Raw genomic sequence first — 20746 nt, forward strand, 5'->3', positions numbered from 1 at the left:
ATGCATGCGTGAAAAAAGAGGTGAGCATGGTCGGTCGCAGCCGTCTGCGACTGACGGGCGCAACAGTATTGATCAATTTTCTTCTGCCTTACATAGTGCCTCATAACTTGCTAGTTAAAAAGGAAAAATATCCTTATTTGCAACACACATCTTGCATTAGAAAATTGGCACAAGCCATTGAAATTCTGCAAGATGTTTTCAATTCCTCTTTGGATGAGATAATTTCTATTTGGAATAACAAACTGATGGCTGAGATAAAAGTGGTAATAAAAGCCAAAAAGAAATATTTCAAAAATGGAAAGCAAATCCAAATGAAAATAGGAACGAGCATAAGCACTTGCAAGTTAGATGTAAAACATAAAAAATACAGGTCAAAAAAGCCATTTGAACCTTGCCATAGAAGGGAAAAAAAATAAAAAAATTTTCAAATACATTAGAAGCAATAAGCTTATGAGTGAGTGAGTGAGTTGGACCACTAGATCACCAGGTGGTAAAAAAAAAAAAAAAAAAGGGCTTAAGGAGGACCAGGTCATAGCAGAAAAAGTAAATTAATTGTTTGCTTTGGTCTTTACTGAAGAAGATATTGGGTAGATACCCACACCAAAAGTGTATTTTAATGGTGATAATTCAGAAAAACTAAAGTTAATAACTGTGATGCAACAGACGCAAATTGGCAAACTAAAATGTAACAAATCACCAGGACCAGATAGCATTCACCCCAAAGTTCTAAAATAACTCAAATGTGAAGCTGCAGACCTGTTACAAGTAATCTGTATCCTATCAAAATCTGCTATAGAAACCTGAATACTGGTGGGGGTGAATGTATGCCAATTTTTAAAAAAGGCTCTGAAGTAATCTGGAAAAACTATTGGCCAGTGAGCCTGATATCAGTGCCAGGTAAAATGGAAGAAGCCATTTTAAAAATCAAAATTACTTGGCATATGGATAGACTCAGCTTAATGGGGAAGAGTCAACATGGATTTAGCAAAGGAAATTCTTGCCTTATCTATTAGAATTTTTTGAAGGTGTAAAGAAAGATGCCAGTAAGGGTGAACCAATCAATATAATATATCTGGATTTTCAGAAGGCATCTGATAGAGTTCTTTATGAGATATTAAAAAGTCATGGGATAGAAGGCAATGTCCTATTGTGGATTGTTTAAAAGATAGGAAACAGAGTAGGACTAGTTTACCCAATGGAGAATGGTGAATAATAGAGTACCTGAGGGATCGGTGCTGAGCATAGTGCTGATTTATTACATTGCCTTGTGAGTTTTAATTTTGATGGTATATTAAATGTAATAAATAAAAAAGGGAGCATGATTGAAGTGATCAAATTTGCAGCTGACCCTAAATTATTCAAAGTTATTAAATACATGAGTAGATTGTAAAGAGGACATGCAAGACTGGAGGGCTGGGCATCTAAATGGAAGATAATATTTAATGTGGACAAGTACAAAGTAATGTACATAGGGAAAAATATCCTACTAAGGAGGGTAATTTTATAACAAGCCTCATAATTTAAGCCTTGCTAAAAGGCATAAGTTATGCCAATTTTCATCTAACTTGTAAGGGTTACATTAGTCACATGCTTTTTCAAATAAAATGTATGCATGTATATCCCAACTCTGTTCCAGTTCCATTCCCTGGAACAAGTATTTTTCTATAGCACAAAATTAGGTTGTGTGTATATTTTTATACATTCAAACTCTGTGCAATTTTATAAGGAAGTATTTACCTGCATAAAACCAAGCTTTAAGTGCATAAATGGCTTTGAAAATCAGACCCTGTGGGCCAGATTTTAAAAAGCATTTACATGCGTAAATCTGGGTTTTACGCATGTAAATGCACTTTACTCGAGTAAGTGGGCTTTTGAAAATTGCTACAATATATGCCATTGAATCGTCCATAGGATTTATTCGCATAAGTGCACTTTACGTGAGTAAATGGCTTTTGAAAATTGCTACAATAGTAGTTACATTTATGCGCGTAACTCCTTTGAAAATTACCCCCTATGTGTACACAATGCAGTTTCACATTAGGTGTCACACTCAGCAAAAGGATCTTGGAGTCCATGTGGAAAACATATTGAAATAATTTATTCAGGGGTAGATTTTACAAATTTGCACACACAAGTACTTTTGTTTGCACACCAGGCACAAACAAGAATACGCGGGATTTTAATAGATACGCGCGTAGCCGTTAAAATCTGGGATTGGCGCGCACAAGGCAGTGCAAAATCGGCAGCCTGCGCGTGCCGAGCCGCGCAGCCTGCCTCGTTCCCTCTACTCCCTGCACCTTCCCCTCCCTTCCCCTACCTAACCCACCCCCCTAGCCCTACCTAAACCCCCCTACCTTTGTTGCACAAGTTACTCCTGCCCGCCGGCGCACGATTCCCAGGCCCAGGAGCCATTTCGGAGGCCTTGACCATGCCCCCGAAACGCCCTGGGCTGGAACCACGCCCGTGGCCCCGCTCCAAATGACGCGCCGCTGCAACACATCCCCCCAGGAAAGCCCCGGGACCTACGCGTGTCCCGGGGCTTGTGCGTGCCGCCGAGCCTACTCAACATAGGCTCGGCGCGCACAGGGGGAACTTCGGGCAGGTTTTCGGGGGGTACGCGCGTCTTTGAAAATCTGGTCCTCAGTGTGTGGCAATAGCCAATAAAGCAAATTTAATAATAGGAATTATTTGGAAAGGAATACAAACCAAAACTGGGAATATAATGCTTCTTTATTGATGTTGTTGATGCATGGTGCAACTGCATCTAAGGAGGAGATGTAATAAGCATACTGACTTTTTAGAGTGGGCAAACCCTGTTTTACTGTGGATATTTTAGCACTAACAACTCAGGGATATTGCATGAGTTAGAATCTATGTTGATTAGCACAGAAACATGTAAACCTCAGTTATAACCAATGCAGGGAGGTGCATTAAAGGTCAGACTCCTTAACAAATATGATTTAAATGCCAGAAATTTAACTTCTGGGTCAGCAGTGGAGTAAAGCTTAACTCACATTTTTAGTGGCTATTTTATTCTATTGCTATGCCCAGTGTGGCAGTGTCTAACTGCTTCTCTTTGTGCCAGCATGAATTACATGCACTTTTTCAAGTTGCTTGCATATATCTTGTGAGTAAAGGTAATTTGAGCAGCATAAGCTGAAGAACAAAGGAAAGAGATGAGAGAGAAAGAAGGCAAGAGGATCAGGCTGCTCTGGCTTGAGTCAGTCGCAGAAGGGCACTCAGGCAGTTTATATTTCATCTGAGAACAACACTGCTGGGGTTACTGGAGACAGATGTAGTCCGAAAGTATTGACTAAGCTTTAGGGCAATTCTGTCTCTCTACAAAGCAATTCAAAATTATACTGATCCTCTAACTAATCATGGAAATGCCATAGCAGACTAGGTCAAGCTATTCATTTCCTTCCATTTTCTTGCTACTGGCTCTTTCCAAAATACAGTGATTGTAGTAGGAAGAATAGCCCAGTCATTGTTTTCAAGGCATTTCAATCAGGTACTGCTGGCCATGATGAAATGAGTCAAGACTATTGAGTACCCTTAGCAGAGTACACGGTGGCAAGAGAAGAAGCGTGCTTTTTAGGGGTATGTATATGAGAAGTTATGATTTTTGTTGTGCTTTTCTTTTTTTTAAATTTCATTTCTTGTTTATTTTACTTTGTTTCATTTACCCAAACTGAAAAAAAAAAAATGAAAAAAAACTTAAAACAAAACTAAACAAATTTACACCAAACCCTGGCTTCCAAGACCCCCTGATCTCCTACTGCAGCTCTTATATTATCTGAGCTTTTATTCAAACGGGTGCACATTATTTTCAGAACATATGAGCAACCTTGGCTTCGATTTTGATCCTAATTATACTATTCTTGCTATCTACGCTCTGTTTTATCAACTGGGTATTATAAACTCAGATTGTTGCATCATCTAAGCTCATTCTTAGAAATTTCAGAATTTCGCACTTTGTTTTAGGCATTTGTATTTACTACAATTGATTATTCCAATTCCCTTTATATGGGACTCCCTCACGTATGAGTTTTGCAACTTTTGCAAAATTCGGCTGCATGCCTGGTTTTGAGAGCCCCTATGTGGGATCTATTGAAGCATTTGCACTGGCTGTCATCAGTCCAACAGAAAATCAAACTTAAGATTCTAGTGTTGGTCTATAAATTGTTGCAGAAAGAAGCCCTGTGTAATTTATCTAGACTTTTTAATAGGTACCATCCTGTTGAGAGCCTTACATTCTGCCAATTATCAGTTGTTGGAAGTACCTGGTATTAAATTATCTTGTCTAAAAAAGACCAGAAATCAAGCACTATCAATCAGAATGCTCCAATCACTGCAGGACCTTAAAATGTTGAGAAAAAAACTTCAAGGGTCTTTTATAGCAAGCTTTTTCAATTGGCATTAATTAAGCTTATATTAAAGAGAGAGGTTCAGAACAGACCAATCAACCAAATCCAAAATAGAAGGAAGGGTGAGTTGAAAACATCTCTCACTAAATCAAAAATTGGAAAATAGTTCTTTAAACAAAATCAGAAGAAAAAGAAACAGGAACCAAAGGAAATACTCCTGCTTCCTCCAAAACCAAATTAAGAGTCTAGACATTCACCAGCAGTCTCTGCCTTTTATAGAGGCAGGACGGCGATGCAAGGGCAATAGGTGCCCTAGACAAACTTTACAGCCTTGTACCCACTTGCCTCCACTGGGCCCTGGCCCCAATCTCCTCCCATCCAGCCCACCCCACACACAAAATAATGCCTTTAGATTTTACATGAAAAGGGACATTCAAAGTACAGTTTTCTGAGGTAAAAATATCACAAATGTACAAATATATTTTATTTATAGGCACCGCTGTATGCCAACCAGAAGACCCTGCTAAAAAGCAAAAAAGACACTCAGAGCTCATATAGTATTAGACCTATTATAACTTGTGATGTGTGTGTGCTTGGCATTCAGAAAGCTATGGGCCAAATTTTAAAAGGTGCGCTCGGGTGTAGATTTATTCGCGCAACCTGGCGCGAACAAATCTACGCCTGATTTTATAACATGGGCGCGCATGTTATAAAATCCAGGGTTGGTGCGTGCAAGGGGGTGCACAATTGTGCAACTTGTGCACGCCGAGCCGCTCAGCCTTTGTCCGTTCCGGCCTAAGAGGGAACTTCCCCCTCCCCCCACCTTCCCCTCCCTTCCCCTACCTAACCCGCCCCCCAGCCCTAGCTAGAAACCCCCCCCTCCTTAGCTTTGTTGGGTAAGTTGCGCCTGCCTACCGGCAGGCATAGGTTACACATGCCGGCCGATGGCCGGCCCATGATCCCGGGCACAGCAGCAAATGGCCGCTGTGCCTGGAGGCTCTGGCCCCACCCCCTGACTGCCCCACCATGCCCCTTTTTGCAAGCCCCGAGACATACGCGCGTCCCGGGGCTTGCGCGCGCTGCCAAGCCTATGCAAAATAGGCTCGGCGCGCGCAGGGGTTTTTTTTAAGGGTTATGCGCGTATCTTAATTACAATTACAAAATAGTAAACCTTCCACACCAAAACAGCACTAACTGCCAGCACTTTAAACAACAAAAAATGACCTATTTTAGGCAACACTGCAAATATTACACCAGGCCCTAAAACAGCACTACACCCTCTATTAGAACAAACAAACCAAGCTTCTATAGTTCCTTACATAGAAACTACATGCTGCAGAATTCCTCAAGTTAAATCACAAATGCAGAAAACAGAGACCTTCACCAAATACTGAATAAAGAGATCTTAAAGTATAAATAAAAATATGCAGAAAAAAACTGGACTGGACTTAGGGGGAGACGAGATGGCCACTGACTGAGAGGACCAGCAAGACATCTCTCTCCAATTTTCTTGCTTTTGGTGTTTTTCCAATCAAATATGCCTCATACCAAGTGGAAGGCTAAGCTGAGGGAGAGTATTTCCAGCTCTCCCTCATTGGATAGTCATCAACCCCGGTTTGATGGTTTTTTTTGCCGGAATGCCAGGAATGACCCTGGACATGAGAGCCATTGTGGGGACAGACTGAGATTGAATGCCATCCCCACTGGCAGAAGCCATCTCCTTAACCCCCAGTGCACTTACTACACCTACTCCTCCTTGCCAAGGCCTGCCGTTGCCATTGGATCATTCCTCGGCCTCTCACGAGGTAATTCGTGGGGCTTTGAGTTTTACACAAGTGGCCATGAGGAGTCTGGGGCTCTTACTAATGCTGTCATGATGGTGGAATTGGATGCCGCTGGAGATATTAGACTTTCTTTGAGCTGAATGAATGGTAATTCATTCAGCTTCAGCCCTGATATCAGACTTTCCCGGCATTGGTAGTGGAGAAGGTAACTGCAGAGGAGGCGGTTTGTTGAATGTTGCAGTTGCTAAGCTAGGTCTCTCCAAACCACCCAAAATTACTTTAGAAGTGGTCTGGGATACTCTAGTGACTCTTGAAGTTTCAATATCACCATTAACTAAAGTTACCTTGGATACCAACAATTGATTATTAGTTAATGCCAGTTCAATTTCTAATTATGCATCAAGGTTGGATACTACTGATTCTCGCGTTACCTCGGTTGAGAAAGTCCAGCATGCATTACTTCAATATGAGAAAATACATTCCAAGAAATTGGAAAATATGGAAAATTCTTTGGGAAGCTCTAATCTTAGGGATAGATTTTAAAAAATGCGTGTTCGCGTACTTTTGTTGGCGCACCAGTCGCAACAAAAGTACGCTGGATTTTAGTAGATACGCGGGTAGCCGCGCGTATCTTCTAAAATCCAGGATCGGCGTGCGCAAGGCTGCCGATTTTGGGCAGCCGGCACGCGCCGAGCCGCGCAGCCTGCCCCCGTTCCCTCCGAGGCCGCTCCGAAATCGGAGCGGCCTCGGAGGGAACTCTCTTTCGCCCTCCCCTCACCTTCCCCTCCCTTCCTCTACCTAACCCCCCCCCCGGCCCTATCTAAACCCCCCCCTACCTTTGTCCATGGATTTACGCCTCCCGGATGGAGAAGTAAATCCACGTGCGCCAGCGGGCCGCTGGCGCACCGAGACGCAACCCGGGGGCGGTTCTGGGGGCGCGGCCATGCCCCCGGACCGCCCCGGACCAAAACCACGCCCCCGGGCCCGCCCCCGAAACGCCACGTCCCGCCCCCAAAACGCCGCACCGATCGGCCCCGCCCCGACACGCCCCGACAAAAAACCCCGGGACTCACGCGATCCCGGGGCTCTGCGCGTGCCGGCAGGCCTATGGAAAATAGGTGCGCTGGCGCGCAAGGCCCTGCTCGCGTAAATCCGGGCGGATTTACGCGAGCAGGGCTTTTCCTATCATAAGATTGGTGTCTCCTGTAGAACTTTTCAGAAGTTATATTTCTCAAGTTTTGAAAATTTCTTCAGTTGTAATGCCAGTGATAACCAAAGCATATTATTTGCCACAAGTCACAGGATTGCAGAAAAACTAAATGAATTCTTTGCTTCCGTGTTTACTAATGAGGATGTTGGGGAGATACCAGTTCCGGAGATGATTTTCAGGGGTGATGAATCAGACGAACTGAATGAAATCACTGTGAACCTGGAAGATGTAGTAGGCCAGATTGACAAACTAAAGAGTAGCAAATTACCTGGACTGGATGGTATGCATCCTAGGGTACTGAAGGAACTCAAAAATGAAATTTCTGATCTATTAGTTAAAATTTGTAACCTATCATTAAAATCATCCATTGTATCTGAAGACTGGAGGGTGGCCAATGTAACCCCAATATTTAAAAAAGGCTCCAAGGGTGATCCAGGTAACTATAGACCAGTGAGCCTAACTTCAGTGCTGTGAAAAATAGTGGAAACTATTCTCAAGATCAAAATCGTAGAGCATATAGAAAGACATGATTTAATAGAACACAGTCAACACGGATTTACCCAAGGGAAGTCTTTCCTAACAAATCTTCATTTTTTTGAAGGGGTTAATAAACATGTGGATAAAAGTGAACCGGTAGATATAGTGTATTTGGATTTTCAGAAGGCATTTGGCAAAGTCCCTCATGAGAGGCTTCTACGAAAACTAAAAAGTCATGGGATAGGAGGCGATGTCCTTTCATGGATTACAAACTGGTTAAAAGACAAGAAACAGAGAGAGTAGGATTAAATGGAGAATTTTCTCAGTGGAAAAGGGTAAGCAGTGGAGTGCCTCAGGGATCTGTACTTGGACCGGTGCTTTTCAATATATATATAAATGATCTGGAAAGGAATACGACGAGTGAGGTTTTCAAATTTGCGGATGATACAAAATTATTCAGAGTAGTTAAATCACAAGCAGACTGTGATACATTATAGGAGGACCTTGCAAGACTGGAAGATTGGGCATTTAAATGGCAGATGCAATTTAATGTGGTCAAGTGCAAGGTGTTGCATATAGGGAAAAATAACCCTTGCTGTAGTTATACGATGTTAGGTTCTATATTAGGAGCTACCACCCAGGAAAAAGATCTAGGAATCATAGTGGATAATACTTTAAAATCGTCGGTTCAGTGTGCTGCAGCAGTCAAAAAAAGCAAACAGAATGTTAGGAATTATTAGGAAGGGAATGGTTAATAAAATGGAAAATGTCATAATGCCTCTATATCGCTCCATGGTGAGACCACACCTTGAATACTGTGTACAATTCTGGTCGCCACATCTCAAAAAAGATATAGTTGTGATGGAGATGAGAAAATACAGAGAAGGGCAACCAAAATGATAAAGGGGATGGAACAGCTCCCCTATGAGGAAAGGCTGAAGAGGTTAGGGCTGTTCAGCTTGGAGAAGAAACGGCTGAGAGGGGATATGATAGACGTCTTTAAGATCATGAGAGGTCTTGAACGAGTAGATGTGACTCAGTTATTTATACTTTCGAATAATAGAAGGACTAGGGGGCATTCCATGAAGTTAGCAAGTAGCACATTTAAGACTAATCGGAGAAAATTATTTTTCACTCAACACACAATAAAGCTCTGGAATTTGTTGCCAGAGGATGTGGTTAGTGCAGTTAGTGTAGCTGGGTTCAAAAAAGGTTTGGATAAGTTCTTGGAGAAGTCCATTAACGGCTATTAATCAAGTTTACTTAGGGAATAGCCTCTGCTATTAATTGCATCAGTAGCATGGGATCTTCTTAGTGTTTGGATAATTGCTAGGTTCTTGTGGCCTGGTTTGGCCTCTGTTGGAAACAAGATGCTGGGCTTGATGGACCCTTGGTCTGACCCAGCATGGCAATTTCTTATGTTCTCATGATTCTATATTGGATCTTTGAAACATTTTGGAAACATCCTAAACTATGGAGATTTTACAGAGAGGAACTCTCCTGGAGACATTTGTTTTTCAATCTGATAGGAATAACGTCTTAACATTTTTCTTTCGTAATCGTTTACTATCGTTCTATGGTCAAAAAGTATGGATTTACCCTGATATTACTAGAGTAACCCAATTATGTCGAAAAAATTTCTTTCTATGCATTCTGAGGTGGTATCTAAGGGGTGTCATTTTATTTTGCTCTACCCCTGTAAATGTTCTGTGAGATATCTTAATGTGAATTATGGTTTGGTTTTTTTTAACCATCTCAACCGATCATTCTTGAAATAGCACGTATAACTGTTATATTTAGTAATTGGCTATGAGATAACTGGTGTCTGTCTCTCATTTTCTTTTTTTATTATTTCCTGGTTCTTTTTCGCTCTTTAAATTCTCATGGTCTCCCCTACTTCCTTTTATAATGAAGGATGTATAGATCATTTGCTTTGTTAAGTTTATTTCTTAATATATGTATTTTCATCTTGCACCTCTCATTTCTGTAAAAAGAATTCTTGTTGTTAATTTGGAAATGCATGAAAAAAAAATCTGAACTGGAAACTTCAACAAGCCAGACTCTGTACAACAGTTGAAAAAAAATTGAACATGCTGTGATACTTCTGGTACAAAATAAGAAATAAATCTTCTGAGACCTTCACAGTGATATGACTTGTCTATGATACCCTGCTTCCCCTCTTCAATGGACGTAGTCAGCCATAGTCTGGGCACAGAGTGAAGGGGGCGAGAAGTAGACATGCCTGAGGGCAGAGCTAAAGTTATCTGAGAGAGAATATAGCCAGTTAGGTGGCAAAACGCTGATAAAAAAAAAAAAATCACGGACTTACAAGCCCTAACCAGCCCCAAGCCTGCCACCTCTTTTGTAAATCATCCACCATCTCAATAATAAAAAAAATGTATGGGCCAGGTGTTGAGGCCTGTCTCTCACCCTCCCCACATTACCTACTCCCAGGTCTCATCTATTTTATCAAATATATTTCTCTCTGTAGCCCCTCCTCTTCTCTTCTTCTCCTTACCCCAATCCTTACTCTTCTACCCTCCCTGTACCTTTATTTTAATTTTGTCTTCAGCCTGGAACATGTTAGCATCTTACCACCACCCTGACCTGGTTCTTTTGGCATCGCTAAGCAGGTATGCTGGAAACATATGCTTCCAGTGTGGCTCCCTACCAGCACTATGCTAGAAGCCTTGTAAATTTTTAAAAGGGCCAATTTAGGAACCTAACTCCAAAATCAGAAGCCTAGAACCTTTTGAAAATCGACCTCTTAATTGCTAATTCCTTCTTTATAATAGCAACAATGACCCCCCTCTGTTGGTCATTTACTGTAAATTAATCTAGAAAGACATTAATTCTCTATAAATCTGCGACCTGTTGATTATTCAATGAAGGGAGTAGGGATGAAGTGCAAATCAGAATATCCAGTTTACAAGTGAACTTATTAGGTCTTACATATGACAGAAACACTGGCATTTTTTGATTGCAATACAGTGCTACTAATTTGTGGACCCAAAGGCCATGTGCCCCTTATGGAGAGGCAGCATATTAGGAAAAGAATACAAAAATATACTAGATGAAAATGCAATGCATAAGATGATAAATGCTGTGAAAAAAAGGACCTAGCATTACACAAAAATTTCATTCACACCCTATTAAAAAAAAATGATGATATATGAAGCTAACCCCAATGAACATTCTGCACTTGTGTCAACATGGAGTCTGCCCAAACATTGTTCTGCTGTGGAAGCAGCTGGATGCCCTGCCCTCTAGATTATACTATAAAAGACAGAGAGGTGAGGGAAGAACTAGAGAAGAGAAAAGATAAAAGCAATCCAGCTCATATCCTAAAACAGTATATCATCATTTTCCATAGAGCACTGTATGATTTTATTGGGGGCCAGAAGCTATATAAGATCAGAAAAAGTGTGTCTGTACCACAAAGGCACATAGCAGGCATTTGCCACTGGAAGGAAGAAGTACTTACTTTTTCATTAAATTATGTTTCCTGGAGCAATAAAAAGCTAATGTTTCTGGAAAAATAAAATTTGATCATGTACATTTTGACCATAACATTACTTAGAATATACACATAGAGAGAGTGGTGGCTTATTTACTGATATGGAAAAAATATTGTACACTCAAAAATATATGCTTATTGAAAAGTTATATTTCATAGCAAAATCTTTAGGACTGAATAGGGAAAACAAAATTGTGCTTGTAATTTGAAACCTTCACTATGTAGCTTCACTTCTAAAAGTGAACCATCCACTGAAGTAAATTGTTTATATATAATCAATATGCAGTTGAGGTTAGCCAACTGCACACTGGATCCATAGCATAATAAAAACTTGCTGCATGAGTTTCTTCACTTTTAGAGTTAATTACTCTTCAAATTATCAATGGTTTGTTGACTTTGATCTCTGGACTTTACTCAGGGCTTGAATGCTTTTTTTACCCACAAATATTTGAAAAAATAAATTTATTAGATCTAGGAGCACTGGCTAATGAAACCTGATTAAGGAAAAATATTGTTTCTTTCCTTTTATTTTCAAAAGGGATATACTATACATGCTATTTAATCTCTCTTCCTTTTTCTTCTATTGCTCTTCTGCCCCTCTCTCTTCCTTTTTCTCTCTCTCCTTTTTTTGTGTTTCTATCTCCCTCAGATCCTATTGGTGACACTTAGACTGTTAATCCTTGATTTGAATGCTGTTGGGCTTCTAGGCTCCAACTAATGCCGAAAACATAAAGGGGATAATTATCATTGATTATCATGTAACTTCAGAAGGATTATTTATCATCCACATTCTACTTCCATCCCAATGTTGGTTTGAGCATTGTATGGGTTATATTTACCATATCTTTATACAGATTTTTAGAGGGCAATTTTCATACCACCTGAGGAGCTTGCACTCTTGCGGGTACTCTGTACTTCAGGATTGCAAGTTCATTTTTGAAAATGCAGCCATGCAGAAAATGGGGGTACAAAAATACCCGTGTACTTTTCTCCTGCATGGGAATAGGTGCAAAGTGTACACATGAAAAGTACGTCTGTGCCTACTTTTACTTCCCAAACCAAACTTTTTTCATATTAGTAAAATTATATGTACTGTTATACAGTGCATATGATGGGGGGAAGGAATGCAGTAATCAAGCATATTTTTACATCAGTAAATGCACATTTACCCGTGAAAAATCTTTTCATTATTGCCTTCTTAAAGTTTTACAAACAAAACGTTATGATGAGGTAACTGCAATGAAAAGTAAACATTATAGCAACATAATTCAAAATGACTACTAGCATGTTGCATAACTGATGGGATGATGCCTTATGATTTTCATAACATTATTAAGACAGAGACAAATGTGGTTTCCTCTCCTCCTAGAGATCCATCAGGCTAGGATATTCTCCAAGCCTATTCATTCAGAATTAAGGGTCTCACAGCCTGAAGTTTGAGAGGGGTGATGTATGATCTCTTAGATTCTCTGACATAGTGTATCAAGTCCTTCTGGATTCTAGGAATGAATCTACCATATTAAGGTGCATGCACCCATAAGCAATGGGGGGAGGAGGGAGTTTTCTTCCCCCTCCTCTTTGCAGGGGAAAGAGAAGTTATCCAGGAATGGGAGGGGGCAGCTTCCTCAAGTGTCAAGCCTAAGGGGGCATCATCAATAGGGCTACTTTTACCTATAAGTATAACAGGGCCCATTGTATGAGCATACCAGGGCTTTGCCCCAATGATTCTATTGACCATTGACCTAAAACCTCAAGCAGCAGAGAACAGCCTTCTCTGCTCAGGTTAGGCAGAACCACCCAACAAAGACAAGTTATATGTAATCTTGATACGATCAGAAGGGAAGGGAGGTGCTTGCAACTCAGATTGCATATGGCATTGATTCAAGAAGCTTCTACACTTGGCAGTATCCCCCTTGTACCTCGGAGGCAGAGGCTAATGAAGCATGGGAGTAGCAGGCCATACTGGAGGTGCTGGAGCAGGTACCTCGGGAGCTGGACAGGCAGCCATACCCTGAAGATAATTGGCCATCTTGTTCAGTTGGCCTTGTTGCTGTTGTAGCTGATACGCTAACCTGGCAATGGCAGAGGCCTGGGATGTGTCCGCCGAGCTCATGGCTTCAGCAAACTATGATGAACGGCATGAGAGTGAACCTTAGTTGCTGTGGTATAGTTGATGGCAGACTGAAAAGACTGGGAACAGGGCAATGGTTGGGGCAGGCAGCAGACAAAAGTAGACAGGATACAATGCAAGAGATCAGGTCTAGGTGGCAGACAAGCATAGTCAGGTCCAATGCAAGAGGTCAGGTCCAGGAGATCAGGCCAAGGACGGATGAAGACACACAAGAGATACTGGACAAGATAGCTTAAGGCAAGGCAGGCTGGGCAAGGCAAGGCTGGAGCACAGGAACAAACAGGAACACAGAAGCAACACGCACAGCTGAAGGCAGGAGACCCATTGCTGAGGTGAGGTAATGCTGCGAGGCCTTTTCTTAAACAGCCTGGTTGGGCTCATGTCATAATATAGGCCCCCACAGTGGGGGCCTATATTATGCACGCACGTGTCTAAGGGGAGGCGGCAGCTTGGCAGGAATGGCAGCAAAAGTCGTGGTCAGCAATGGCAGCATTCTGCTGTGACAGGAGGCCTCTGGCAGTGGCTGGGGTGAGTGCAGCAGTTGGGGCAGTCCTGTGAGCCGCCAAACATAATACAGGGCACAGTGGAAAGCAAAGAAGAACCTTCTGTTCCCTAATCCAGCCTTTCCTCTTCTCATATCCATCCCCTCTCCTGTCTATAAAGATGGGGGAGGATTGAAAATGTAGTGGATAGCAAAACAAAGTTTTTGATTTCACATTTCTGTTTCTAATTTGTGATCCCTTAGTCTGTATTTGGTGAAGGTCTGTATTCTGTATGTGTGTCTGAGGTGAAGCATGTAGATTCTATGTAAGGATTACAATTCATTAGAATGGTTTAACAAGCAGTATCAATCAAAGCAGTCTCTCAAGCTTTGACAAACAGTACCAGACAAACAACAGTACCAGAACTAATTTAATTTAACATAGAGTATAAGGTCAAAACCAGAACTAGAATCATAAACAATATGGGGTGGATTTTAAAAGGCCTGCATGCGTAAATCCTTCTGGATTTACGCGCGCAGGGCCCTTGTGCGCCGGCGCGCGTAAAGCCCCGGGGCTTTTGAAAAGGGGCGGGAGGGGGCGGGCCCGGGGACGTGGCGCCGGCCCGGGGGCGTGGTCGAGGCCTCCGGACCAGCCCCCGGGACCGGAGGACGACAAAGGTTGGGGGGGGGGGTTTAGATAGGGCCGGGGGGATGGGTTAGGTAGGGGAAGGTAGGGGGAGGGCGAAGGAAAGTTCCCTCCGAGGCCGCTCCGAAATCGGAGCGGCCTCGGAGGAAACAGGCAGCGCGCGCTGGGCTCGGCGCACGCAGGTTGCACAAATGTGCACCCCCTTGTGCGCGCCGACCCCGGATTTTATAAGATACGCGCGGCTACGCGCGTATCTTATAAAATCCAGCGTACTTTTGTTCCGCCTGGTGCGCGAACAAAAGTACGCGATCGCGTATTTTTTTAAAGATCTACCCCTAAGTGCTCATGGGTGACAGAACTAGTAAATTTAATAAAGCAGACTGATATTGCAATATCTTCGAAACTACTAGAAGAACAGTATCAGAATCAGAGTCTAGTGCAATAGCTCAATTTGCCCTCCATAATGAGCTCATGGGTAGTGGGACTTGATCAATTTAACAGACTGAGAAAAAAATTGGGTTAAATAACCATGGCTTTGCTTTCTTTCTGAAAAAGAAGCAGCATGGTTCAAGGCAGATGGGAAGTGGAGCTTTCTGGGGGGGCACAGCAGCTGAAGGGTTTTTTTTTTCTTGTACAGGTTAGTTTTGTGGACATTAGAAGAGCAGAGGAAAGAAGGACCCTCTGTGAAGACTGGAATTCTTTTGCTACACTGTAGAGAGTAAGAAAATGTAAGAGATATTCTGGAGTCTGCTTGTTCATGCATTTGTAGGTGAAATAAAGGATCATGAATTTTCTCCTAGTTTCATTAGGAAGCTAGTGAAGATTAATAAAGCCTCCCTTTTACCCCCATTCCTTAAAACCTTGCTAACTAGCCTTGTTTTTTTTGTTTTATTAGTTACATGCCATCCATAGCAGAAGTAAAGTTACTCGGATAGGGACCTGGCATGCACAGGTGCACATAAATACTTACGTGCTGGTTTCATTCATATGTTCTGAAACACCCACAACCCACCTCTTTAAAAAAAAAAAAAAAAAATGTTTGCCCCTACCAGGAGAATCGCGCATACTTGAGCGCTTTTTAAAGTCCACACATGAGTACAGGCCCGACTCTGCGCATGTCTCCCAGCTTTGGCGTGTATAGAGCTTTTAAAATTTGCCTTTAAAGCTTAATGTACTTTCTAAGAATATTAATCATGCGAAACAGAATGCTATTACTAAGGACTTAGCACGCATACTGAACCCTTTCCAGAAGATGTGTGTGCATACATTCTAAAAGTTATGAGTATTGCAGCAAGGTAATGGTGTATCTGATGCTAATTAGGCTTTAGTTAGTACAAGGAAATAGTGTGCCATGCTTTTCTCCATGTGCTATTTAGGATATGTTGACTAAGCCCTATAAATTTAATGACTGCCTCAAATGAGATGTTAACGTTGCAACATGCATGCTATTTTTAAGGCTCAAACACCTACCAGCAAGCATTGTGTTGAAAGGTTAAGCTATACAAAAAGAAGGCAAAAATGCGTGTTGTCTGTATGGTTAACAAATCCAAACACCTGAGTATTATATTTAATCATTTATTACAAAATCAGCATAAAACTCATCATAAAAATGTATATCATACAATACATATATCTTGCCGGCGGCATTGTTGATTCTTGGTGGGAGGAAAAGTGTTGGTGTGTCATTGTATATGAGAGTTCCAATTGAAATCTTAGATACCGTACTTGGATTGCTCTGGGATTTGATGACCAGTTAGAGGTTTCAGTTAAAACATTTTTGTAACTTGTGAGTGGTTGCAGCTTCATCGGTTTGTTTATTTAGTGAAACGGAAGTTTAAAGATTTATGGAGATTCACATTTGAGACATAACATTTGGGGGTCGGTCATCAGAGGAGAATTGGATTCACCTTTGAATAACTATTTAAACACAAATAAGTACCACAAGTGAACAATTGCTGTTGAGAGATCACATGACAGTGAACTTTATTAACCTCCATTAGGTATTACCCCCGAGTTAACCTTATAATATCCCCTGATGTAGCCATTGGTGAAACAAGGGCCTTTGTTGTTGCGATCCCGGGTCGGTCCCGGGATCGCCACCTACCCGACCGCGGCTCCGGCGTTTGCCCACGATCCCCGGGCCTCCAGGGACCTTCCCTGCCGCAACCCTGACGTCGGGCAGCCTCTCCCGGTCCTGCAGGGCCCTCTGCTGCCGCTTGTCCGCCTCGCCGGAGCAGCTGGCGTCCTTCGGCGTCTGGCCCCGCCCCCTAGACGCGCGCGCGCGTCTCTGCCTACCTTTTAAAGGGGCCAGCGCGGGAAATTCAAACAAGAGCCTCCGGTGACGTCAGACGCTGCAGGGCTACTTAAGCCCTGCAGTTGCTTCTCTCCAGCGCCTTGCAACGAGGTTCCCAGGCTTGCTCCTGTCTTCAGTTGCTGCGTTCGTGCTGTCTTGTCTTCTATTGGTTCCTGACTCGGATTGGCTTACGGATATTCTTGGCTCCTGACCCCGGACTGGTATTTGGTATCTTCTGGCTTCTGACCTTGGACCGGCTTGCGTTGACCCCCTGGCTTCTGACCCCGGACCGGCTTACGTTGATTCTCTGGCTCCTGACCTCGGACTGGCTGACGGCGATTCATTGGCTCCTGACTCTGGACTGGCGAGCAACGACCCTTCGGCACTCAACCTTGGACCACAGCTGACCAGGCCCCCGTGGGCCCTCCTAAGTCCCAGCGGCCGGGTCCCTACGGGCTCCTCCTGGGGGGACTCCGGCTTCCAGGGTGAATCTCCTAAGTCCCAGCGGCCGAACTCCTACGAGCTCCTCTCGGGGGAGGATCGGCTTCCAGGGCGAAGGTTCCCTCAACACAGTGCCAGCGCCTTCTTCATCTCCGTCCTCGCCAGAGCTCTTGGTCGCATAGAGCTCCCAGAGTTCCTCCTTCGGCCAGCCACTAGTCTGTCCTCTCCGCCTCCCGGTCGGGGTCGCTGCTGGAAAACACCTACAGCAGCTCCTCTTCTGGCTCCGACCGGCCCAAGGGTCCACGAATCCAACAGATTGCAAGGCCATGGACCCGGCGGACCTCGCCGGCCTAAAAGCCATTCCAGGCATAGCCCAGAAGTTGCAGCAACAGCAGTCCTGTCTGGATACGTTGATGTCTGCCGTACAACGCCTGGCGGATCGTGTAGATGGGAACCCCGCAGTTCACTCCGCAGCTTCCACTTCTCAGGTCAACCCGGGTTCTCCTGTCCCGGTACAGATGCCAGCACCTCCTAGGTACTCTGGAAACCCGAAGGCATGTCGGGGGTTCCTCAATCACTGTTACATCTGTTTTGACCTCCTGCCTGCGCAATTCACCACGGACCGAGCGAAGACGACCTACATCATTTCCCTTCTGGATGGGAAACCGCTGACTTGGGCTTCCTCCCTTTGGGAACGCCAAGATCCTCGCTTAAATAATCTTGTGCAATTTGTCAAGGCATTCCGGAGGATCTTTGATGAGCCATCTCGGGCCTCCACCGCCGCCTCTGAACTGCTCCAGCTGAAGCAAGGAAATCGCCCCCTAGAGGAATTTGCGATGGAATTCCAGACCCTGACCACCGAGCTGGCCTGGGGCGAAGATAGCTTGCATGGCATTTTTCTGGAGGGCCTGTCCCCTCGGCTCCAGGATGAACTTGCGGCCCGGGACCTTCCAGACGATTTACAGGAACTCATCGAGCTGGCTGGACGTGTGGATCGGCGCATCCAGCGTCGGTTCCGAGAGCGAAGGTCCACCCAGGGGCTTTCCGCCCGTCGAACCACGCCACCCCGGGTTCGTACCCCTCCGACCACGGCAGCTGCCTCCCCGTCTGAAGAACCCATGCAGCTGGGTCGGGGTCCTCTCTCGGCCGAGGAACGAAGGCGCCGACGTTCACAGGGACTTTGTCTCTACTGTGGTGGTAACGGGCATTTCCTGGCGCGCTGTACCGAGCGTCCGCGAAACGCCAGAACCTAGAGTCAAGAGGGGAGTTGACTCTAGGCAGTATCTCTCCAGACTCCCCATGCACGGTTCCAGCTAAGCTCTCACTCCCGGGAGGAGGGTTCGACACCCAGGCACTAATAGACTCGGGCTCTGGGGGGAATTTTATCCTCCGGGACCTGGTACAACAATTGCACCTCAAAGTCTTGCCGCAGGAGCCTCCGTTGCGAGTATCGTCCATCCAGGGGGTTCCCCTTCCTGGCTCCATCACCACTCGTACGAGCCCTCTTCAGCTGCAGGTCGGGCTCCTTCATAAAGAGGAGATCTCTTTCCTCATCCTGGAGAGATCTATTCACCCCCTCATCCTCGGACTGCCCTGGCTAAGAAAACACTCGCCAGTCATAGACTGGCACTCGCTTCAGATTACGTCATGGGGGCCAGCCTGCTTCCACACTTGCCTCCCTGCCTGTCCGCTTCAGACGCTTCCACTCCTTACAGCCCCGCTGACGGTACCGCCTCCGTACCAGGCCTTCAAGGATGTCTTCTCGAAAGAAAAGGCTGAGTTGCTCCCGGAACATCGCCCTTTCGACTGTGCGATTGATCTGCTGCCGGATACCACGCCTCCTCGTGGCAGAGTTTACCCCCTGTCCCTGCCTGAGACCAAGGCCATGTCAGCCTACATCAAGGAGAATCTTGACCGAGGATTCATACGCCCATCGAAATCCCCGGCAGGGGCCGGCTTCTTCTTTGTAGCCAAGAAGGATGGGTCCCTGCGGCCCTGTATTGACTACCGGGGCCTGAATCAGATCACCCGACGGGACCGCTATCCCTTACCCCTCATTCCAGAGCTCCTGGATCGGTTACAGGGATCCCGCATCTTCTCCAAGTTGGACCTTAGGGGGGCGTACAACCTCGTACGAATTCGACCAGGAGACGAGTGGAAGACCGCCTTTAACACCAGGGACGGCCATTATGAGTACCTCGTCATGCCATTTGGACTCTGCAACGCCCCGGCCGTGTTTCAGAACTTAATGAATGAGGTATTGCGCGACCTACTATACACATCAGTAATTGTCTACCTCGACGACGTCCTAATCTTCTCCCAGAACCTGGGGGAACATCGCCAACACGTACGCCAGGTGCTGCTAAAGCTACGAGAGAACCGGCTGTACGCCAAGCTGGAGAAATGCCAGTTTGAAAAGGAATCCTTGCCCTTCCTAGGGTACATCGTCTCATCGACCGGTTTCCGTATGGACCCCGAGAAAGTCGCAGTGATCCAGAAGTGGCCCCAACCCATGGGTATAAAGGCGCTCCAACGCTTCCTGGGTTTCGCCAACTTTTACTGCCACTTCATCCCACAGTATTCCAGCTTGGTAGCCCCCCTTACGGCCCTCACACGCAAGGGTGCTGATGCCCGAAATTGGCCTCCCACCGCCATATAGGCCTTCCAGACCCTAAAGAAGGCCTTCCTTCAGGACACTTGTCTCCGACATCCGGATCCCACACGCCCGTTTGTGGTAGAAGTGGATGCCTCCAGTGTGGCCGTAGGGGCCGTTCTGTTCCAGATTTCTAGTGTGGGTAAGCTCCGGCTGTGTTCCTATTTCTCCCGGAAATTCTCGCCTGCCGAGAGGAACTATGGTATCAGGGACAAAGAGCTACTGGCCATTAAATTGGCCTTCGAGGAATGGCGCCAGTGGTTGGAGGGGGCCCAACACCCAATTGTGGTTTATACCGATCACAAGAACCTGGCGTATCTATCTCAAGCACAAAGGCTCAACCCCAGGCAGGCGCGCTGGTCCCTCTTTTTTAGCCGGTTCAATTTCTCGCTCCGGTACCGACCAGCATCCAAAAATATTAAGGCTGATGCTCTCTCCCGCACCACTGAAATAGAAGATTCTTCTGAGCCTCCTCAGTACATATTAGATCCGGCAAAAGTCCAGTTGGCAGCCACCGAACTAGTACCCGTTGGTAGGACGGTGGTTCCTCTCCGCTCGAGGAAAAAGGTGCTAGCTTGGGCACACGACTCACTGACTGCGGGTCATCCTGGAATCGCTCGGACGCTGGAGCTTTTAACCGAGTTCTATTGGTGGCCACGAGTGAAGGAAGACGTCCGCCTGTATGTCCAGTCATGCCCCACCTGCGCTCAGCAAAAGCCGTTACCAGGACGTCCCTGGGGTCTTCT

General features: G+C 44.9%; 1 protein-coding gene across 1 annotated transcript in view; it reads right to left on the reverse strand.

Moving 5' to 3' along the window:
• The window catches only part of MINDY4B (MINDY family member 4B), a 171113-nt gene that overhangs the window by 45329 nt on the left and 105038 nt on the right, over window positions 1-20746 (reverse strand). The window contains exon 13 of the mRNA XM_029617353.1: window positions 19023-19218. Within this exon, the coding sequence (XP_029473213.1) occupies window positions 19023-19218 (196 nt within the window). The remainder of the gene's footprint in view (window positions 1-19022; window positions 19219-20746) is intronic.

This window comes from Rhinatrema bivittatum, chromosome 9 (genome assembly GCF_901001135.1).
Source record: "Rhinatrema bivittatum chromosome 9, aRhiBiv1.1, whole genome shotgun sequence".
Classification (NCBI taxonomy): Eukaryota; Metazoa; Chordata; class Amphibia; order Gymnophiona; family Rhinatrematidae; genus Rhinatrema; species Rhinatrema bivittatum.